The 24,666-nt window shown below is 36.1% G+C and overlaps 1 protein-coding gene across 3 annotated transcripts in view; it reads left to right on the top strand.

The window, feature by feature from the left end:
* Positions 1–24,666, top strand: part of LOC123554098 (uncharacterized) — a 32,221-nt gene that overhangs the window by 5,955 nt on the left and 1,600 nt on the right. The window contains exons 2-5 of one of the 3 annotated variants that reach the window (XM_045344010.2): positions 2,259–2,364; positions 10,589–10,645; positions 10,990–11,175; positions 11,735–12,507. In XM_045344010.2, coding sequence (XP_045199945.1) covers positions 2,283–2,364; positions 10,589–10,645; positions 10,990–11,175; positions 11,735–11,904 — 495 coding nt within the window. In that variant the 5' untranslated portion in view covers positions 2,259–2,282 and the 3' untranslated portion in view covers positions 11,905–12,507. Of the gene's footprint in view, positions 1–2,258; positions 2,365–10,588; positions 10,646–10,989; positions 11,176–11,734; positions 12,508–24,666 lie in introns of those variants that run through there. The other 2 variants (XM_045344011.2, XM_053548473.1) reach the window with 2 other exon arrangements.

Raw genomic sequence — 24,666 nt, 5'->3', positions numbered from 1 at the left:
AATTGGAAGACCGACTCTCCTTGGTGTGGTTTACTTTGTCGAAATTTAGATCTGAATCCCTCTTCAGTCAACTGATACCTCCTTAGGATCGCTTTCTTGAGAGAATCGTAATTACAGGCTTCTTCTTGTGGCATGCTTGTGTACACCTCCAGTCCCATTCCTGTTAAAAGTGAGCTAAGACTTATGGCCCAGCTCTCCTCTTCCCAATTTTGACTTTGAGCATATCTCTCAAACCTTTCCAGATATGCGTCAATGTTATCGTGCTCTTCATCAAACTTTGGAATCTTAGGTCTGTACGCCTTACAAGTATCAGTACTGTCTACTCTGTTGACCCTCAAACGCTCAATCTCTAAGTATCTCTCCTTCATTTGCAGTTCAAAGTTCATTTCCATCTGTCTTCTTTCTTCATCACGTCGTTGAGCTCTCTCTTCCCTTGCTATACATTCCTCTTCCTTATCTTTGATGAAAAGGATCAAGTCTCCACCGGACAATCCAAATCTCTCGCCAAGTCTCAACCATTCATCGTAATACATCATGCTTGTTATGATAGCTGCAATATTATTATAGTAAAGACTTGCTTCGCTTTTTAGACGTGGTTCACTTCCTGGACTTGCTTCGCTTCTTAGACGTGTTTCACTTCCTGGACTTGCTTCACGTCTTAGACTTACTTCGTTTCTTAGACGTGCTTCGTTTCTTAGAATTGCTCCTCTAATTTGAATTGCTCCTCTCACTAGACTTGCTGCGCAACCTGGACTTGCTGCACTTGGAAGACTTACTCCTCCGAATTAGACTTGCTCCTGTTACTGGACTTGCTGCACTTGGAAGACTTACTCCTCCGAATTGGACTTGCTCCTGTTACTGGACTTGCTGCGCAAACTGGACTTGTTGCACTTGGAAGACTTACTTCTCCGAATTAGACTTGCTCCTGTTACTGGACTTGCTGCGCAACCTGGACTTGCTGCACTTGGAAGACTTACTCCTCCGAATTAGACTTGCTCCTTTTACTGGACTTTCTGCGCAACCTGGACTTGCTGCACTTGGAAGACTTACTTTTCCGAATTAGACTTGCTCCTGTTAATGGACTTGCTGCGCAACCTGGACTTGCTGCACTTGGAAGACTTACTCCTCCGAATTAGACTTGCTCCTTTTACTGGACTTGCTGCGCAACCTGGACTTGGTGCGCTTCGGAGACGTACTCCTCTAACTGAAACTCTTAAGTTTCGTTAGTGACAATACTGGAGGTTTCTTTCTTGCATACCAGACGGGGATTTCCGGTATTTTTACCGGTGCTGGAAAAATCCCCGGGGTGTAAGATGACTCTCGTGCTTTAAATGACGTATTACGAACTACATATATGTAGAAGATTTATGTAGTTATTTGTATTTTATTTCGAAAAACGGAATAAAAATCCAGTACCTTGACAGTTCCTCTTTATTCCTGATAGTATGTTTCTCGATTCAAAACACGTTATTTTATCAAAAATCCATAACGTTATTCTGCAACAGATCAAACAAAAACAGAACTAAACATTGTTATTTGTCTTTGAAACGTTATGACGTCTTTCCTGTTTACGGACGTTGCTTTCCCCCGCTTTGTTTAAATACGCTGTTATAAGAAATAGTTCTAAAAAGAAAGCCGTTCGACTGATTTTATTTTTATTATCATTTATTGATATCGGTATGCAAGAAAAAGATTCTGTCACTGGTTATAGGTGCAAATGGGAATATCCGGCTCTCGGGTAACTGTTTAGGCGGTTACTCGGTAGGAACCTCGTTACCGCCTAAACAGTTACCCTCGAGGCCGGAAATTCCCATCTGCACCTACAACCAGTGAAAGAATCTTATATTCTGAACCTTATTTTTTTTCTCTCTTTTTTTTTATTTCTAATCCATTTCAAGTATAAATACAAAACGCGCGAACCGGATAGAGAGACGCCATTGTGACGTCACGCGAACAGAAATAGCAAACACAAAATGGCGGCAAATTGTGTTTGTTTTATACAAATAAATTGATATTTTTGACACTGTGAAAGAAAAAAAAATAGGAACATCGGCTGAATTTGGATGGACGCCTATCACACCCAACAATTCAGCACATGTATTCCAACAGAAAAATGAGTTTGTGAAGTTATTTACAATAACAAAAAAAGCTTTTTTCTATATTTATGTTTTGGCATACTGTCTAGGTATGAAAATATGTTTCATGACATACTTCCAGTTTCTCATGTGAAATATATTTTCTATAATTTCTTTGTCGAGCAACCAGCTATACTTACTACTACAATGGCATCTGGAATGGGTAGCGGAAGAGCAAAGGGGACTGGTAAAGGTCAAGGTCGGGGCAAAGGCGAAGGTGCTATGTTTAGTAAGTATACAAAAACTAATCAACATATATATCAGTAGTGTTTCTCATCGGTCAGTATCTGTTAGATCGGATAATTAAAAGATATTCTTCGAGGAATAGGTCTGCATTGTGTTTTTAGACCTGTGAGGGATTTATGAACCGAACGAAAGTAGCGAACGAGGTTTTCAAATCTCCCCACTGATCTAAAAACACCATACAGACCTATTTCGAGAATGATAACTGACTTACTTACATGCTTTTACTTTGTTTTATTTTCGGATTTGTAAAACGTTTGTAAATGTATGTATGAGTAAAAACAAGTTACTAAAAGAAGGGACAAGACCATGTGTGCTACAATTTATCGGATACTATTTTAACAAAATTCCAAACTTGCTACGCACCTGTAAATATATTTGGCAGCAATAAGGACATGATATTTGCTTTGCATGAAAACTCCGTGCACATTTAGGAAAGATTGAGACGATAACAGTCTCTCTCTCCCTCTCTTTGGCCCGTAATGTGTGTCTAGTCAATTGGTCAGACTTCGACTTATAAGGTTTTTAGTTCAAGTTTATTTAGTTCTTTAATTTGCCATTTAAATATACATTGCTGTATAAATGTATAGATTTATCATTACATTACTACAAGAAATGCGTGTCATATTTTCTACCCATGTAGCGTCGATATCCGACTATACGCGCGTTATCAGGACTCCCCAGGACGGCGATTGACGAGTATAGTTGTGGCACCGAGATCATGCTGTTTGTTACATGTACTTGTTAATTTTTGATAATCTTGGCAAAAGCAAAATTATTTTGCATACTGGGTTTTATTTCTCAGATGTTATAATTAGTGCTAATTAGTTCCGTTGTCAAAATAAGTGTTTGCAATTATGCGGCCTTTTAAAACGAAATCCACTGTGTTTCGTTCATACTGTATTTCAAAGGAGTAAAATAATGTCGTCTGCCAAAAAATATCCTTAAAATAAAGAAAATATTCATTATAATGCAGTTTCTGACATATCAGTTTCGTCGGATGAAATTCCATCATCAGAGAAATGAATGGTCGGGAAAAGTTTAGTTTTAGCAGGCTGAAATACTCGTACACTTACATCGAATACGATACAAACGGGAAAACATGAACACAACAAAACATATTATATAAAACACAAAAAAACAACGTGACTAAATAAACATATGATTGTAAATTTAATTATCTTTCAGGCGCGTAGCTGGGGCATTTTTCATAGTACGCAGAGGTATGTGGTGGTCGGGGTATCCTCCTGAAATTTTTGAAGCAAAAAATATTTGTTCAAAACAGATGTTTCGTGGTAACAAACTTTCGAAATATCATTATAATTGGATATATCATTCAAGGGATATATCTGTAAGTAAATATACGATAGTAAAATGAATTTTACTGTAACTGTAGCTTTGCCTTCATGATTCCGCGCTTCATGTATCACCTGCTCAGTGAAATGACGATGGTGAAGAGCTAGATCATGATTGCAAAGTGCGACACGGTGGAAAACTGCCAAAATCTCGCGATTTCATGCCTAGTTATCGTGATCTCGTTCGAGGTCACGTCACCGAATTACGAGATCGCTAAATTCCGTAATTCGCCATCGTATGTTAGATCACAATGGCGAAGTGCGACTTTGAGAAAATTTTGCTATTTTGCGCTTGTAATCTCGCGCTTTGCCGTCATGGATCGTGATCCAACGCTAGTAGTATACTTCGGACAGTTTAGTTTAAACATATTTATTGCATGAATTTCACAAATAACAATAGTACAGTAACCATTTTGCATGCAAAGAATATTGACGAAAGCACATTGTACTTATAAGGTCAATCTTCTAATATAAGATATACACCAAAAACATGGCTTAAATTTACAAAACAGAATAATATTTCCTGTGCAATACATCCAATTTTAGAAGAAAATATACGATAAGAGATGTTTCTTAAAATCGTAGACACTTAACATGTAAGGCTGTATTCGTGTAATCCCCAAGAACAAAACAAAATATTGACAGCCTGTTCGTACATATTTTAGAAATCACAAATAAGTTAAGTGCTAGTAAAAAAATCGTAGTCACTAAACATCATTCGAGGCTCTTTTATTCCTATATTTACCAAGAAAAAGACAAAATATTATCAGCCTGTACAGTCAAATTTCAGAAGTCACAAATACGTTAAGTGCTAGTAAGAGAAGTAAAGAATTTCAAATCGTGATAGTTATAAGAAAAAAATATGTAGAGAAAGAAAGGAATAAATCAATAAATGAAAATAAGTGAAAAATAATGAAAACAGAAATAATCCACCTGCAGATGAACCAGTTAAAACGTAAAAGGATGTCAGGTGTTATCAAGATATTACAGCACATGTCACAATGAAAGTCAATGTTAATTATTAGTGAACCTTCCACTGTCAAGAATATACTTCTGGACAGCTGCAAATAGTTCTATGTTATCTTCATCAGATAAAGAGTCGTCACCAAAGAGCAGGGTAGTTTCACAAATATTTCTAGTGATAGGGACAAGACTCGCCAGAAGTGAGGTGCGACAGTTGTCATAAGCTCTTCATACAAATAAGAAGTGGTGACTGTTTTCTACTTCACCGCACTGACAGAGAGGGGATTCAACAATATTACGTAGAAACAAGTGATAATTCAAGCTACTGCACTTCATCCGAAGTCTTGCGTGAAGGACCTGGGCTCTTCTATTGCGAGTGTAATAGAATTTTGGAGTTTTGTTAACGTTATTTTTCAAAAGATTCATGAAGCTAGTCAAAGTTGGCGCATTTCGGATTTCAGAGGACAAATTGTTCCAATCACGTATAGTAGCAGGTAAGAATGAGTTGAAGTACTGTGAAGTGCGCGAGTATACCGGTCTTATAAAATCAGGATTGCGAAGATTGTATTGGGTTGAAGCTCCTGCTGACGGAGGAATTAACTGTTGTAGATATTCCGGGGTCAGTCCTTTTTTCATTTTGTAAAATAAAATCAATCTGTGGTCTCTTCTTCTGTTTCCAAGTGATTTCCAATGGGTTTCGCGTTGGAGATTTTCTAGGGATACTAGTCTAGTTGCTCCTGTCACAATTCGCGCACATTCATTCTGAATCTTGTCTAACTGATCCTTTTCAAAAGCTGTACAGTTATTCTAGATAACGTCGGCATACTCTAAAATAGGGCGAACAAAAGAAGTATATATCGTTTCAAGGGATTTCCTGTCGAGAGTCATTTTCAATTTACGCATAATGTGTACTCGTGTCCAGGCTTTTTCAGTGATGTAGTTGACATGTTCATGCCAAGAACAGTCATTAGTAAGTATGAGTCCAAGATGTTTATGATGTGACACTTCCGGAATCACTTGGCCATACATAGTCAGAGCAGGATGAAGCAATTGTGTTGTTTTTATGGATTAAGAAGTGATTCTGACTTTGAAGGATTGAAATCTACAAGCCATTGATCAGCCCATGACATGATTTTAAGAATGTCCGATTGCAGAAGCTCCGCAGCTGGGACCGGAAGGTCAACAATGATGTAAAGACTAGTGTCATCTGCAAAAAGGTGGATATGACACCAAGATCAAGGACGATATCATTTATAAATATCAAGAACAAAAGGGGACCCAATGTTGATCGCTTGGGAACACCGGCAGCAATATATGCCCAGGATGAAGAAATACCAGGAAGAACAACACGTTGACGCCGTCCAGACAGATAGATGGTGAACCATTTTAAAAGATTCCCTGAGACACCGGCATTTTGGAGTTTTATTAAGAGGCCCTGATGACACACCCTGTCAAAGGCTTTGCTGATATCGAAAAAGACCGCCCTTCGGACAGTTTCACAGCCTGCCTGCGAGGCTGCGAGGATCACGTGACCACATGACGTCATCCATGACCGCGCACGAACAATGGGAGGGTATCTTATGACCGCTCACGAACAATAGGAGCCTCGGAGGCGAGGTTATCACATTACGCGGAAAAGCCCATGACGTCACAATCGCGCAACAAGATGGCGGACGGGTCAATGCTCTAGAACAATGGGGAGCCGCACCCAACATTCCAAACTAACAACAGAGACTAGGTGAGTCAGTCAGAATTTCCTATGACGTCATGTACCAACCCAACATACCAGACTGCAATGAGGTGAGTCAATCTGAAATTTCCATGACGTCAGAGACACACCCAACATACCAAAGGAAATTACCATGACGTCACTGCCGCACCCAGCATTCCTAAAACAATAGAGACTAGGTGAGTCAATCGGAAAGTCACATGACGTCACCTTCCCATGATTCCTGTCACTCCTATATAAGAAAGAGCCAGAACCAATCCCTTAATAGTTTTAAAAACTTTAGAGATAAACCAGCAAGGAGTTATTAAGTGTGATTTATAAAACGGTATTTTAGTGTTATAAAACGAGTTATAGAAGTACTATGTTTAAAGAAATCTGGTTGGAAGAATGTGGCGTGTGTTTCATGGATAAAATATTTTATTTCATTAATCAATGTGCCTGTAAAAATTTAGTCTGTAAAGATTGCTTTGATTGTATTGACAAGTGTCCTTTTTGTCGACACTTGATTTCAAAATCAGACATAAAGCAAACAGCGCATGCCCAGCCTTTCAGTTTATTCCTGGAGCCAGATATATCAAATATAATACCACTACCTGGAGTATTTCCATCTTCATCTTTAAGCAAGGGTGATACTAGAAAAGCTAAACGGAATTGGAATTGTTGGTTTAATCTATTTTATGGGAGAGAAATCATGAGCCCTTACATCCTTCAGGCGTTTAATAACGATCATATACATCTACTTTTGAAAACTGGGAGATTTGATGATCCGGACGGAGCGGGAGTATGTGTTAACCAAAAGGCAGCCTATTATTTTGTAATAAGACAGTTGCAAGTATTTCAAGCATCTGTTTAAATTTTTTTTCTTATTAAATACGTTTGCGAACAATGGTTCATAGACCCAGTGATACCGCCTTCCTGCTACATACATGTTGATACACGTTCCAATGTTCACTAAAGGTGATGCCTTTTGTTCTAAATATAATAGACTGATACGTCACATTATGTTACAAGCCTTTGCAACATGAACGAGTGCCCTGAACGTCATCAAAATGTTTCGAGAAGGGATGTCATGCTAAGGCATCAAAGAAGCAAACATAAATCAATGGCACCGCCACTTATGCGCAGTGAAGCGTATCCGCCGCCGCCGCCGCCACTTATGTGCAGTAAAGCGTATCCGCCGCCGCCGCCACCACTTATGCGCAGTGAAGCGTATTCGCCGCCGCCGACGCCGCCACCGCCACCGCAGGATCCTCCTATGACATTGTTACAACATCCATTTACCATGATGATCTCTGGTGCAACAGGTATGAATGTTACATAAATTTATATACCAAAACTGCATTAGTTTTTTTTTTTCAATTTTATGTATAAACACAAACATTCTAGCTGTATGGTTCTGCAGCAAATCTTTGACCGTTGATGTCTTCCCACACACTAAAATAAATATACATTTGTGAATACAAAACTATCCTTTGCACTTGTTTGTGTTTATACATAAAATTGAAAAACAAAACTAATGCAGTTTTGGTATATAAATTTATGTAACATTCATACCTGTTGGACCAGAGATCATCATGGTAAATGGATGTTGTAACAATGTCATAGGAGGATCCTGCGGTGGCGGCGGCGGCGAATACGCTTCACTGCGCATAAGGCCAAAATTTGTTTCATTTTTTTTTTTTTTTTTTTTTTTGGCATTGTGTTAAAATTTTATTATAGAAGTTCGCCTCTTTAAAATTGTAAGATTGCAATATTTCACATGTTCAGGAGTATTACAAAATAAGTAATCAAATAGAAGGATAATGAAATAAATTTCAAACCTATACAAAAATTGTTGTAAAACTACAAAGACAATTGGTGAATTTAAATGCATGTTAAATCAACTTATTATAAATCAGTTTGCTATACAAATAATTCCTACTGGTAAGGAACATGTAATATATTTTTAACGATCACATTTTGCATGTCCCATTGAGTTCGCTATTCCACTTTTGAAAACAGAATATGAAGTAAGCAATGATTGTATATGCAGAAATCTCTGTTGGATTATATAGACTTCGTATTGAAACTACATAGATTAGCAGTTCGAAGTGTGTATGTTTGCCAGATTTTCACTACGCAGCTGCGTAAAGGCCTTCAAAGGTAAATGTAAATATTACAACTTAACTGTCTCAGCGCGTGTCACAAAACGTTTGTGTATATTTATACATCAAAATTAACTATGATCGAAATAAAAACTGTGAATATTTTCGAAGTGAAAATATTTTTCTATTTGAATATAGGTTACGGATGAAATAGGATATAAAATATCTTTTTCAAATTTCAAAGATTTTGTAAGTTTGTTTTAATTTTCAACCATAATTCCCTGCTTGATTTCAATTGACTGCATGCGCGTGAGATTGTGATAAGATCAAAAAAAAACGTTCTTCAACGTTAGGTGGTAATTCTTATCTTACGATATCGACCTCAGGGAGTTAAGCCAGTAAATAGTGCGTTCCCATTACGTTACACACAAATAGCGTAACAGGGTTTTCTTGTATATTTTAGTAAAATAATCTTAGCAGGCTGAGCATTTATTAAAGGGTATATCATCTCGATCGTGATAAATAATATACACCGATCGGTGTAATAGAGATAATATAGGAACCATATATAGAAAACAATAGATTTATGATATTTTGTATGAATAAACGTTTGGCTTTTCACATAAAAATTTGTACGCAGTCGTGTTGATGTATATGTTAACTAAATCAAACTTATAAACTATATAACATATAAATGTTAGTATTTTCTAGAGATACTGAAACTTTTATTGTTTTTCTGTTGTTCTTGTAAATGTGTATTATGGATACTAAACAAGTGGTAATTTATCTGCCATTGTGTACCGGTCACATTTTTTTCAATACATTTTAGAAAAACAACGCGTAGTTTATAGTTATTTCAACGCTACACAAAAAACTTGCTTGAACTTCCCTAGTGAAGTTCCGTTCTAGATTACAAAACCATTCTAGCTGATTGGCTGTTGTGAAAAATGTATGTCAATCGTCATTTTACTACACGTGCTCGCTAAAATGTGAAAATGCAGCATAAATGTACAAAATGAATAAAATAAACAGAACAGATGCAGACCAATGTAAGATTTCAAATTAAAGATCATATACAAGATGAATTTCATTCATCATTTCGAGTTTTAGTGTAAAATTGTGATTTTTTTAAAATTCTGTTTTTGTTTGTTTACATTTCGCCAAACATGTGCACACTGCCGTGACCTCTAGACCGGATGTTCATTCGTGAAGGTCAAGCAAGTTTTTTCTGTAACGTTGACGAAAGCATAAAATATGTTGATAATCTCAGCAATATGGAATATTGAGACAATGTGATTGGTGCACGATGGAAGATAAATTATCGCTTGTTCAATATACAAGGTACCCATTTACCGAGCTGCACGTTTAAGTTGAGAAATGTACGATTGAAACGGGTTAGTGCACTTTCCCGTTCATGACCATGGTTCTTATAGAATACCTAGGGGTAGGATACAACACGTGCGGAGGCATTTTCTTTCTGATCTGGTGCCAGTGGATAAAATTAGATATGAACAAATACAGAAATGACACGCAATGTACGTTTAATGACAAACGTATCTGTAACTGCGGTTATAGCTTAAACAGTAATACAATAAAAGATTTACTGAACTATCAAAATTAGAAGAAATATGTTATGAGATTTTAAGCTTGTTATCCCAAAAGTAAATTAAATAGGATGAATTAATCATTTTTTTTTCTGTTATCGACTACGGACATCCATACCAGTTAAATATCACCCAATACAGGAAGTGTATTTTATTCAACAAAATTGACACAACGGACAAACAAATATGCACAAATTTAAATCAAAACTGATTATATATATCATGTACTTCATGGTAATATTAATGTTATACAAATTAAAGCTTCAGTATAATTGGCCAACGGGCTTATACAATGCGCACATAGTACACCAATAGACGAGTTTTACTTCTAACAGGATTTTCCACATTCAAATATCTGCGTATGCGTTCAGAAACTGCAATAAAACAAATTAGAAACTTTTATATGCGTTTTAGAAAGTTTAGTGGTAATTCAATGGTATATCTGCAAATGAGCAGAAACAATTTTCACTTTCAGTTGTTATTGGTTTTGTCATTGTGCTGATCTTACTGGGACTAGTGAAGTTTGTCGTTGGTAAGTATGTTCATGGTATGGTATCCATGATCCATGCAATATTCACACATCTACTTGAGGTTTCTCTTACATACTTTATATTTTGATAATTTTAAATATCTTCAGGTATTGTAGTTTCAAAGAAATAGTTACATGTGTGCAGTAATCAAAGAAGTCTCTGTAATTTGAACATTTCATGATCTATCAACACACATTCTGCGCATATATAATGCAATACATACAGTAAAAGGAGTGTTAGGAGTAACATTTAGTCTCTTGTGTGAGATGCCATATTGCACTGTATGTTCTAGCCTAACTATACATTATGATATACTAGATGTAATATATATAGCTTACTTCAACAGGACTGGTTTTTCTCAATGACTGTCCTGCTGAGAGCAAAATTCCAAAGTACATAGCGGGATCAGGCGGTGCCGCGAGCGTTATTGATGCTATTGTAGGTTGCATTGAAACATTTGCTAATGCCGCTGAGAATGGTGCTCTAGGAGTTGGTTGTCTTATGATTGAACATCTTATGACCATCATTATTGGTAAGTGAGCATTAATTGTTTTGGGTGGCAGTTAAGGTAAACAAACTGACATGTAAGATATCAAAATAAGAAATAAAAATGTCTAAAGTATATCTGTATTCGCGGAAAGCAAAATATTAAAGAATAATCCTTAATATCTTAATCTACATCAATGCTGAACAATTGTGGAAGCATCAGTTTCAAAACATAAAGCGAACGGCAACGTTTTAAACGTCGCACATTTGTAGCAGTACTTGTCAGGTAATTTTAATTGACCGTCATAAAGTTTTGTTTGTTTGTTTGTTTGTTTGTTTGTTTTGGGATTTACGCCGTTTTTCAACCGTATTTCAGTTATGTAACTGTTTATCTAACCAATGTTCCTGGATTGTGTATCAGTACAAACCTGTTCTCCGCAAGTAAATGCCAATTTACCCACACGAATCAAAGAACGAATGATGTCAGACACAATCTCTTTCAACTTTTCAAAATAATCACGGAGAACATACGCCCCGCACGGGAAAAATGTAACTGAAGTACTGTTGAAAAGCGACATTCATTGTTCTTCATTTATTATTTCCAGGAAGTTATTATGTCTTTCATAATTATTCCTACATATCTGGCGGTTGTGATGGTGCCGAGGAATGCTGTGATCAGAATTTTATGAAGTTCGCTCTTGGTGTCACTATTATAGAATGGATCATTTTACTAATCGTTGTTGTTGGTGCGGTGGTATTTCTTTTCAAAAAATAGGATTACTAAATGTATTGGGACTGCTGTGTTATATTGTCAGAATGTATATTCATTCCACTGACACTTGTGTAGAGCAAACACCGCTTTCAAGATATTTATGTGTGTTTAAATTGAGTTTAACACGTTTTAAGAAACAAAGCCAAAGTTTGTTTTAACTGTATGATTTCGTCATATTTTATTAAGAAGCGTTTATTTATTTGCTTTGCAACATTTTATCACATTTATTTTTATTAAAAAAAGAACTTGTAATGGCTACATAAAACTTCGTAATATGTTAATCATATGTTTCTGCATAATATTTCTGTCACTTTAATACTCTTGCTCTTCTTTTAAGCAAATTTTTACAACAGTTTTCACGTTTTGTATATTCTGTTTAAGGAACACAAAGGGCCATAACATTATATTAATCATGTTTCATCGATTTATTCATGTGTTTTTAACGATATTCTTACATCAATTTGAAGAGGAATCTCTTTATTTTTAAACCACAAACGGTATCTAAAAGGTTTGTGGTCTAGTTCACGACCAAAAGTGTCAGCAATCAAAGTATCCGTCGTCATGTGGTACCAGCAATTAAACTATGCTCTAGGCGTTTCATAGTAATTTATTCTGATATTATCTTTTCTTTAGAATAACAAAGACAGTGCAAATAAGTCTGAACGGTGACAGCTACTTTAAGGCTGAAATAGATGAATATGAACAGTCTATATCCTTACTGCAAATTTATCTCTTGCTGACTTTTCCTTCTCTTTTAAGTAGTGGTCTCGGTGGCCGATTGCTTAAAGTTGCAAACTTTGAACTGCTTGCCCGCACATCGATGTGGGTTCGAAACCACGTTGGGATGGTAGAACTCTTCATGTATGGAAATAATCCAGCTGCATTGCATAAGGTCCTTGCTTCTACACAGGTGCCTGTCCATGCCTTAATCAATGTTGATCAATGGGACCTTCCGCTACAATCAAAAGCTATACAAATCGCCATATAACCTAATTCGTGTCAGTGTGACTCTAAAGCCGACAAACAAAAGTGGAACAATAATCTACATAGAAACAAGACCAGTATGATACAAAAAGGGTGGAACAATGACAATAACGCCTGAAGAGTAATTATATTAACATACTAGGAGCATTGTCGGTTAGACACAGTACAACCACATAAGTATATTGCTGTTCGCCATATTCCCGCCTCAGAATTTGAAATAGTCTGTATCAATTGACATTGTACGAAATAGGGATTCACCACTTCTACTGCACGTTGTATTTTGTTTGTTTGTTTGTTTGTTTGTTTTGGGTTTTAGGTTTAGGAGTATATCATCGAAACACAGAAATATTTGATAAACGAACAACATCTTTACCATTACTTTACCTGACCATGTCATGTTCTGCCTAACGACGGATACTTTAAAAGTTGACCCCCTTTGAAATTGAATGTCATTTGTAAAAAGATAAAAATAAACAATTGCCAAAAACTGTGTTCCACCTAGTTATGTGAAATTTCAACACTCGCACGCTATTACAAATGCACCAAAGCGAAGATATGTAACAGTTCTTTGAAAATGGTGAGTTTTTAAGGCGTTTGACTGTCCGGAAACTTGTGTCGCCCCTTTATGCTGTCCTTTTCCGAAATTGAATGTTGATATCAGTAAACTGACACTTGTTTCGTAGAGTAGTAAACAAACAATTTTTTCTTTCTATGATTTGGTGTTGTTTAAATTTTGTTTCTCAAAACGTAAGGCCTTTTTTCAACAGTATTTCAGTTATGTACAATCTTGTTCTTCGCAAGTAACTGCCACCTTCCCCAGATGAATCAGATGTGGAGGACGAATGATTTGACACAATGCCTTTTATCAAATCGTCACAGAGAACACACGCCTCGCCCAGGGCTCGAACTCACGATCCCAAGATCCGTAGATCTGCACTTTCCCTATTGAGCTAAGCGAATGGGCTATACGTTGTGTATCTGGTAAGCGCTTTTGTGAATACTTCAATCCCCGTGCGTAACCTGAATGGTTCTAATTCTGTGATACCATCGTTGTCGTCATCGGAAATTTCAATGACTTCACAATCGCTAATATTTTCATAGAAAATTGTTCAAAACTCACTATAGGTATTACTTCCTGTTTCGTCACTTTCCTTGCTGATTTCACGCTCGTAACCACTTTCAGTTTCCTTTACATCAGCACCTAACTCAACGTTATCAACACTATCATTTTTAATTTCGGAACGTCCATCAGCACTATTTTCAGTTTCGTTACTTTTATTCCCTTTTGAATCATTAGTATTTTTTTATTTCATCATCATTATAAATAATTCCATCACCCGAAACATCATTCGCAAGACTTATTTCCTCAGGATTACCGTAGGTCATCGTAAACTCATCTAAGACATCACCTTCCGGCACACATTCGTTATTGTTTATATCAATATCTTCTATCAAGGGATCAATAGCATTCTCGGGTTGATTATCCTGGTTATTTACTAGATCATCTAACTCTCTAATTAGCACTCTATCGTCGTTTCTGACTATACCGAAGGTATTTTCGCGATTTTCTTCATTTTGATACTTAGTGTCATTTGAAGAATACATTTGCTGCGTTCTGATAGCTTTTTGTCGAGCGCTGATTTTCGGAAATTTATGGAAACGTTTCAAATGGTACACCATATTACTTCTTTATTTCTGGGCAATTCCATTATTTAAATTTAAGATGTTGTTCGTTCTTATATCTCTTTAAGTTTCTCTGTTTTTGTGAATTTAGTATCGCAAAGTTTCACAGGTAACGGCATATTGAAAAACTTCAACAGAATAAAAGTCCGCAATAGTCATAAGTGGAAAGAAGCTGTAACTGGAATACGTTCCGACTGATGTTTTTAACGGGCACAACAAGTTGGTTCCGCACGAATTCATGGAATTGTAGTAACTGTAAGTGATGCAAGCCTTGTTATGGTGAATATAAGTTCTGATCTACTTTCGATTCCCCTAATTTGTATAAAATACACAATAGATTCAAAAGCATTCGTTGAAGCGTCGCAAAATCTTGATCTCATCACAGATTTTAAGAGACACACATCGCTGTATACGCTGATCTGAAATGACTTTAAAATCCTTTCAAATAGATAGATTAATCTTTATTTCATTTTCATCTATTCTATCATCTCATTTAAGAGTCTGAAGTAGAAACTTCCGTCTTAGGGTAACGGGTGAAAATAGACCAAGAGGATCGAAAATGGCCGCAACTTGTTTCTGAACTGAGCGTTGGTATATGTATTATCCTCCAAGGTTTTGATTTATTTCAATCCAATTTTGTCGTTTTTAGCTCACCTGAGCAATGCTCAGGTGAGTTTTTCTGATCGCTCGATGTCCGGCGTCCGTCGTCTGTCTGTCGTCTGCCGTCTGTCGACCGTCAACATTTAGTTTGTGTATGCGATAGAGACTGTATTTTTCAACTGATCTTCATGAAGTTTGGTCAGAATGATTACCTTGATAAAATCTAGGCCAAGTTCGAAAATGGATTATCTTGGGTCAAAAACTAGGTCACTAGGTCAAATCAAAGAAAAACATTGTGTATGCGATAGAAGCTGTATTTTTCAATTGAGGTTCATGAATTTTGATCAGAATGATTACCTTGATGAAATCTAGGCCAAGTTCGAAAATGGGTCATCTGGAGTCAAAAACTAGGTCACTAGGTTAAATCAAAGAAAACCCTTGTGTATGCGATAGAGGCTGTATTTTTCAATTGATCTTCATGAAATTTTGTCAGAATGATAACCTGGATGGAATCTAGGCTGAATTTGAAAATGGGTCATTTGGGGTCAAAAACTAGGTCACTAGATCAAATCAAAGAAAAACTTTGTGTATGCAATAGATGCAGTATTTTTCAATTGATCTTCATGAAATTTGGTCAGAATGATTGCCTTGATGAAATCTAGGCCAGTTATGAATATGGGTCATCTGGGGTCAAAAACTAGGACACAAGGTCAAATCAAAGAAAAACCTTGTGTATGCAATAGGGGCTGCATTTTACACCGGATCTTCATGAAATTTGATCAGAATGTTTGTCTGGATGAAATCTAGGTTGAATTTGAATATGGGTCATCTAGGGTCAAAAACTAGGTCACCCGGTCAAATTAAAGAAAAACCTTGTGTACGCAATAGGGGCTGCATTTTACACTGGATATACATACAATTTAGTCAGAATGATTGCCTTAATGAAATCTAGGTCAAGTTAGAATATGGGTCATCTGTGGTTAAAAACTAGGTCACTAGGTCAAATAAAATAAAAACCCTTGTGTATGCGATAGAGACTGTATTTTTCAATTGATCTTCATGAAATTTGGTCAGAATGATAGCCTTGATGAAATTAAGGTCAATTTTGAATACGGGTCATCTGGGATCAAAAACTAGGTCGCTAGGACAAATCAAAGAAAAAGGTTTTGTATGCGATAGAGGCTGTATTTTTCAATTGAGGTTCATGAAATTTAGTCAGAATGATTGCCTTGATCAAATCTAGGCCAAGTTTGAATGTAGGTTACCTTGGCTTAAAAACTAGGTCATTATGTTAAATTGAAGAAAATACTTGTTTACACTTCAAGAGACTACATTTTTGGTCCAATCTTAATGAAAATTGGTCGGAATATTTGTTTCCATGAAATCACTATGTCAAACATGTTAACACTGTTATGGTATGTTTAGGTGAGCGACCTAGGGCCATCTTGTTTTTTTTGTTCCATGTTAGGCTTAAAACATTTATTGTTTCCCTATCTGCTCTATCATCACTAGGGATTGTACCCATGACCAGATCATTGTTTGAGGCCAGCTCAAACAAATTCATCTTTGCTTCAGAAAATATTTTCTTCAAATCCTGATAAATCAAAGTAGCTTCCTTGACCAAGTTTACTCCCGTTATCCATATAAATGTCACTATGAAGTTGTCTGGCTATATCCAAGTCATATGTGTAAGTGGCAATCAAGAGTTGCTCCTAGGAAAAACGGACTTTATATAACTCCAAAAGGAACTCTACAAAATCGAAATTCCTGTATGTTTGGAGGAGTCACTCCCGGTCTTTCAGTGTCTTTCAACCATGTGAATCGGGTGACATCTCTCTGGGTTTCCTGTAAACCCATCTGCAGGAACGCTTTTTCGATATTCGCCACAATATCTATTTGATGTATTCTGAATTTCATCAGAGTACCACAGAAATCTTTAAGAAGTACTGGACCTCGATATAAACATTCGTTTGAACTTTTATTTCCTGACTTTGTTTTAGCGAAAGCGTCATAGACTACCATTGCGGTTTTGGGACATGGCATTCCCTGTTTGATATTTATCCTTGTTTTTACTTTTGTTGTATTCTTATCAGGTTTGATAACTGGATGATTGGGGAGGTAATGGGTTATTCCTTTGCGATGATTTCTATCCAACTCTTCAATTATTCCCTTTTGAAGTTGGTCCTTCGATAATTGAATTATATTTCATCACAGTATTTGGTTTTCTTTGAAGAATGCATATCATTGATTTCAATCTCCCAAGTGCACGCTGACGATTCTCAGGAAGTTCTGGGTTTTCCTCTTTTCATGGCCAGGTAATCTGATATATGCCGTCTTTGAAGTTCAATGTTTCTTAAAAAAAAATCCGTAGCTTTTTCATCATCAGTACTCTGAACCTGTTTTATGATTCCAATGGATTCAATGTTCCAAACGCCTCTAAATCTGATTTAGTAAGCAGTGAATTGTCATCATCAGTAAATACTTTGGTTTCTGTAACGTTATTTCCATGTGTATCAACAGGTTTATGGCATTCATGTCCTGATTTACTTCATTTGTCCTTCTTGTTAAAATCCAGCCAAGTTTGCAAGACAACTGGTATAGTCAAGTTTGTACTTCAATTTTGTCTGATTGAATAATACCGGTATCCAAGTAATAATTGTTTCTGATTAAATTTGCACAATTTCCCCCCTCGTCTCCAGTTTTAAGTTTCAAGTTAACCTTTAATGAAATTTTGACCACTTTCGACTTTTCGCTATTAAACGTAACAAGTCGAATTTCTTGCTCGCTTTCCTTTACAAGGTTGAGAGAACTGGCTAAATGTTCACTAATATATGTTCTTTGAGATCCTGAATCGAGAAGAATTCTTACTTCCCGTTCTGTATTAAGCAAAGGATTTCTTCATTTTTGAACGGGCAGTCTGCATTAACACTATTTCATTGGAATAGACGCTCGTAAACGATTTCAACAGGATTCAGTAAAATATCAATGAAAGAATTTGAACTGTCAGCAACATAAACTGAAAACGTGTTGATAACTTAGTGGTCCTAGTATGTATTTCCCATCGCTTGGGTGATAAAGAATAATAATCAGTGTTATCACGCCTTTCAATTTGCAGGGTATTTACGTACTAAATTTGACCTTGTCAAATATGGTATTTTTTGAAGAAATACGCCTGACAAAAAATGAAATAACCTTTTAACATGAAATTGGGTGACATGATAAAATTTCAGTGTACTGGTAACTGTTTTAACACTAATATACAGGATATCATTTTCAGCCTTTACTGAATTAACATATAAAAAGTAACTGTATCGTTAGAGTAACAATATGTAAATTTTATAGTATCAAAAAGAACTGTTCATCGTCTTGTAGGATAGTGGTAGAGCGCCCTCATTGGCTGCGAGAGGTCGTGGAATCGCTCCCTGGCCACGTCATGAATATTCTAGTGAGGCAGCACCATGAAGATGGACATTGTGCCATTGTTTATATGACTTATTAAATGTTGAAAATGCCGCTTCCCCACCCCCACATCCCCTTCCCCATCCCGCTCCACACGCATACAAACTGTTCAGTCTGTCAGAAAAGTCTAGTTATTCCTTCTCTAAATGATTCCCGATAAAACATATTATCTACAAACAAACGTAACCGGTTGAGTGGTATCTTATCGTTAGAGTCTATATATTCTATTTAACGTTACCCATGAATAGATAGGCAAAAGAAAGAGCCTGATTTTGATATTTTCAGTGTCATCAATTTGAAAGTGTTTTATAAGAACTAATTCTATGATCTTTGAAATAGAATCAGTAGAACATTGTGATCTATTAGCATTTCCCATAAGATATAAAATATGTTGCGTATTTTACAAAAGGGGATAAAGATTCCATGTATGGTTTCAAAATTGTGTTTCCAAACACATGCTGACATATTTTCAGTTTAATCACCAGACCCTATAACACTATGACTGTATCGTTATGGTAATTATTAATAGCTGGACTATAGTTAAGGCGAGACATTTAAGGCCAGCAACTTTAGATAAAATATGAGAAATGCCACCGTGGTATCTATTCGGCGTACTGATATTTAACATAATCATAAAATGTTACTGAATAGTTTTCCTTATATATACCTTATTAGAATATAATATTATATACTAATTCCACTGAAATGGCATGGGAAATGGTCAGCAGTTGACACATCATCCTTTACGCTCACTGCAGACTGCCTTAGCTTCTGAACAGAGCGGTAAGATCATGGGCGTCTCTCGATTTTGGCATTTACGTTAATAATATTAGTTTATTTTTGAAAGACTATTTCTGAATTATGGATAAAATAATTTATGAAAGATAGATTATTCATTTTAAATGTACATCTAGAGAGAGATTTCATGTATTAATTAATGCAGGATAATTTCGGGCTTTGGAGTGAATAAATCATATTTAAAGAACTATGTACTTTATGTTTTATGTACTAAATAAAATCCACTATAAGATCGACTAATGAACTTATAAACGGCTGATAGGGGTACAATCCCGAAATGAAAAGTCTTTGTGGGTAACCTAGTGGTAAGTTTTAGATAATATATAAAATTGTTGCACTCAACTTTACTTGAAGGATACAGAGTTTCTCATATTGATATATTCTCTTATATTATCTCAATTTCTACGGGTATCATATATGTCTCTATTAAAGTATTTCTGTGGACTTTCATCGAGTCTCTTATAATATGTGTTGTTTATTAGCTGTCTCTAAGCCTCAGAAGTATAATCTTCTCTGTCCATTGTAACGACACTGATACAAATCTATGACTATTCATTATTTGCGATCATTGTTAATGTGTTTGTCAAAAATCTATCGGATGTAATTAAGTATATTACAATTGATCACGCAGATAAAATACGACCTTTTTGTTGATTGTGATATGCACCGTACATAACTAAAATACCAAGATAGTATCAGGTGACATAATTATAATTCGGTTTTGAGGTCGGAGATGTTTTTTGTACTTTAATTAATGGAACAGTCCGTTATTTAGGTATGTAGGCCTACTATTTACAAATCAGTAAGATTAAATATGACATGCATGAGATGTTCATTAACTTTTAACAGTCGCCTTCGTAACCGTGAAAGTACAAGTGTTAGCATTGTTATGTGTTTGTATTTTGTGGGTGTGGGTTGGGGTATCTGTAAGTGACACATTTTCGGTTCAATATCTGTAAGGGTCACGTTTTTTTGCATTTCATTCAATAAAGTTTCATAAAGTAGCATAACGTTACGTGAAACTCATTGTTTTCATGAGAGTTACATATAAAGCGAAATAACATGGATATGTGTAATATATTGTAATATCTTTTCATTAAATATTTGGCTGGTAATTTTATGTTTTGGGGTTGAATAAATTCCAACATAAACTTTTTGGTGTGGAATAAGAGGTATGTAAGGAAATGAAACATAGAAAAAAGTCCGTCGTGCGTCCGCCAACAATTTCTAAAAATCTTCTTCTTGAAAACCACTGGGCAGAAATACACAAAACCTCACGGGAATGATCCTTGGGTGGTCCCCTTTCAAACTGTTCAAAGAATTTAATTCCATGCAGAACTCTGGTTGCCATGGCAACCAAAAGAATAAAAAAAATATTCTTGTCCAAAACCGCATGGCTTAGAGCCTTGATATTTGGCATGTGACATTATCTTGTGGTCTTCTATCAAGGTTGTTCAAATTGTGCCCCTAGGATTAAAAGAGGCCCCGCCCCGGGGGTCACAGGTTTTAAATACTAGTAGACTTGTACAGTAAAAAACTTTAAAAATCTTATTGTCTAAAACCACAAGACCTAGGCCTTTGATATTTTGTATATAGCATTGCCTTATGGTCCGCTACCAAAATATTTAAAATTATGCCCCTGGGGTGAAAAGCGGCCCTGCCCCGGGGCTCTTAAGTTTTACATACAAGACTTATACGGGAAAAAACATCTTAAAAAATCTTCTTGCCTGAAACTGCAAGGCCTAGGCTTTTGATATTAAGTTTGTTGTCTTTCCTAGAGTTTTTCTACCAAAAGTGTTTTAATTATATGTCCCTAGGGTGAAGAGAGGCCCTGCCCTGGGTGAACCAAGTTTAACATAGACTTATATAAGAAAAAAATAAAGATCTTCTTGTCTGAAAGTTCAGGGCCTAGGCCTTTGATGTTTGGTATGTAGAATTGCCTTATGGGTCTCTAACAAGTTTGTTCAAATTATGCCCCTGGGGTGAAAAGAGGCCCCGCCCTGGGGGTCACTTGTTATAGTTATGAGTTATATAGGAAAAAATACCTCAAAAATTATCAGGTCATATTTCCTAGACTGTTTAATTATAATTACCTGATGACCTCAAGCGTTTAGGGATCACTTGACTGTGACCTTGACCTACTGACCTACTTTCTTGTTTTTTCAGATACAGCCTTGAAATTGGGATGACAGTTTTGCACATCGATATTTAAACTGACTTGCAGTTACCTACAGACCTACCTTTTTAATATTTAGCATCAGTTTGCAATTTGAAACATATGAATCATATTACTCAGGTGAGCGATCTAGGGTCAACATGACCCTCTTGTTTTAAAAACAGATGAAACACCTTTCCAAATAAATGTTATGCATAATAATAGGGTTAGAAAAATACTACTTTTGATATTGCACATGAACTGTTACATTAGAGCCATTAAGGGTGGTAATAAAAAACAAAAGATTCAATAAAACATTAAAAAAAAATATTCTAACACGACCAGCAAATAACCTACATACAGGTAGAGCAAAATCTATCTCGGGTTATTCTGCAATAAACCACTCGCGTGCAATGACGTCATTCGATCCCGGTGCATAGCACGGTCGTAAAGAGTAGTTAACATTTTTTCTAACACTTTTAATACTAGTATGTCGTGTAAGAATCGAAATAATAAGTTCCCAAGTGTGATTTATTGTAGAATAACCAGAGGTTTTCGTTTTTATGCGGAACAATATATGGCCTTCGTGATATATTCTTACGCATAAGAACTCAAAACTCGAGTTATTCTACGATAAACCACGTTTGGGAACTTATTATTTCTTAAATATATTCAGCAATACTCAAACCTTACTCAAACCTTTTACAAATGTTAAAGAAAGTAATTATTAGAAATAGGATTAAGCAAGAGTTTAATGTATTTTATGTTCATAACGGCAGCCACATTTTAAACAAAGGCATTATGAGACTTTAAACGTAACATTTACAGTTTAGTAAATATGATTTCAAGTATTTCGAAGAAAATGAACTACAATGTGAATCCGTTTCATAGTACATGTGTTCATTTAGACGAGAATTGTAATTTTTTATCCAGCACAGGATTCCACGTATCTTGGTGATGGTGGTGTGTTTGTGTGTTATAAATTAGCGTCTTATGTTCTCAAAAAATTTTCAGTCATATTAAAGACGGTGTCTGTTTGTAGCAGTGAGCAAAATACAAAACTTTATAGCGCTGCCTCACTGGAATATTATGCCGTAGACGACATAATATCCCACACAGTCACATTATATACTGACATCGCAATCCTCATAATGCCGAACGCCAAGCTCGGAATCAACTAGTACCACTTTTCATGTACTTCGTATTTCGCTCCCAGGGTGTTCGCACTCGAGGTAAATCTATTTCTTCCCAGTGTAGAAAATACTAACAACATTAAAAACCCCACACCATTAACATTATAAACAAACGATCTGATAGAAAGTTTTTCAAGAATTCTGCTTTCTGTTTCATACAAAGGTGACGGCCGACTGAATCGGATCCAATTTTTAAACGACCACTTTTGATTTCCCGGACTTACAATCATAAAGTATTTCCTTCCACGTGTAAAAAAAATACTATCAACATTAAAAAGACACCATTATCATTATGATAAACAAACGATCTGATAGAAAAAATTCACGACACAATTTTTATCCCTTTGCTGTCTGTTTCATACATCTCATTCAGTTTCAACGTGATGCTGGCAAGATTTGCTCTATACGCTTTTCAAGTTGCGAATCTATTTATATTTATAGCTCCTTGATCAGGGTGATTTACCCTTTGTTTTCTTGTATTTGCATTAATACTTTTTTGTAACTTTCTTGTATAAACAATTCAGCATTAAATAATGTAAATTATCTTATAAGTTTTGTTGGTAAATCACATCCTTAGGAATATCTGAAGATGTCTGGCACAAGCCGGGATTCGAACATGACCGTATGGTCAGTCCGGCGCCGTCAGTAGATATTTAGCATGTTACAATATGTTTAAGTCGAAAAAGTTCATTGTAGCAAGTATAAATTAACTGGCCTTTTTGATATTCCTTGGTCATTACTGAAAATGTTTGGATTTAAATTTGAATTATTCAATAATATTTGTAAAATTTTCCAGGGTGAATAGAATTAATTTTAATATGAGTTCGTCTAAAGGGTTTGTTCAGTCATTGCGTGGGAAACTTACTGGTGGCTACCGTATTTGAACTACATTGTGTCAGCATGAGGAAAAGTCCATAAAAATTATCCCTGTGCATGAATATGGTCAAACTTTGTTTTTAACGATATTTTAGTCACATTCCCTTCTTACTAGTTTGCGGCTTTCGTTTTCCGCTTGTCAGGACAATGGTATGTTGAACAGGCATTCGTTAATAATAGTGATGGGAGTGGGTAGGTCGGTGTCGACGCAAAGTGCTCAGATGGTAAAATAATAGGTATGACACCGTGAAAGGGGTAGTGTTGCAGTTATTACTGCAGTAGAAGTATTTGTCCTCACTCCACTTTCCTTGTCATCTAGTCATCTATAAATACATCATATAAACGCATACAGCAACTTCAGATAACAAGGCAGTCTGAAAGACAGCTATATCCACCCCCCTCCACTGTTATGGATAGCGAAAGGGATGGTTTTGGGTGGAACCATTAAACATTCGAATTGTGACCTTGGCCTTAGGCTGGCAGGGGTAAATTTTAAATTCTGTACATTGTCTTGATAAGGGGAACATTACAGCCAAGTCATATTAAAATCCTTCAAGGGGTTTAGGGCATACAGAGCAGACATAAAATGGAAGGCTCAAACCTTTGACCTTGAGCCAACATGGCTCATGAGTTCTGCACATCGTTTTGTTGAGGTGATCAATTGATCCAAATTTTATGAAAATCCTTCAATGGGTTCAAGAGATATAGAGCGGTCACAAAATCGAAGGCTCAAACCTTTGACCTTGAGTTGTGACCTTGACCTTGAGTTGATCATTTGACCAAAGTTTCATGATTTCCTTCAAGTGGTATAGGAGATACAGAGCAGACACAAAATGGAAGGCTCAAACATTTGTCCTTGAGTTGTGACCTTGACCTTGAGCTGACATGGCTGATTCATGGGTTCTGCAGATCGTCTTGATGAAGTGATCATTTCATGAAAAGCCTTCAAGGGGTTTAGGAGATACAGAGCGGGCACAAAATGTTACGGACGGATGGACAACGCCGATACTTTATCCC

This window comes from Mercenaria mercenaria, chromosome 7, assembly GCF_021730395.1.
Source record: "Mercenaria mercenaria strain notata chromosome 7, MADL_Memer_1, whole genome shotgun sequence".
In the NCBI taxonomy this organism is placed as follows: domain Eukaryota; kingdom Metazoa; phylum Mollusca; class Bivalvia; order Venerida; family Veneridae; genus Mercenaria; species Mercenaria mercenaria.
The sequence above is the reverse complement of the archived record's forward strand: the minus strand, read 5'-3'. Positions and strand labels throughout refer to the sequence as shown.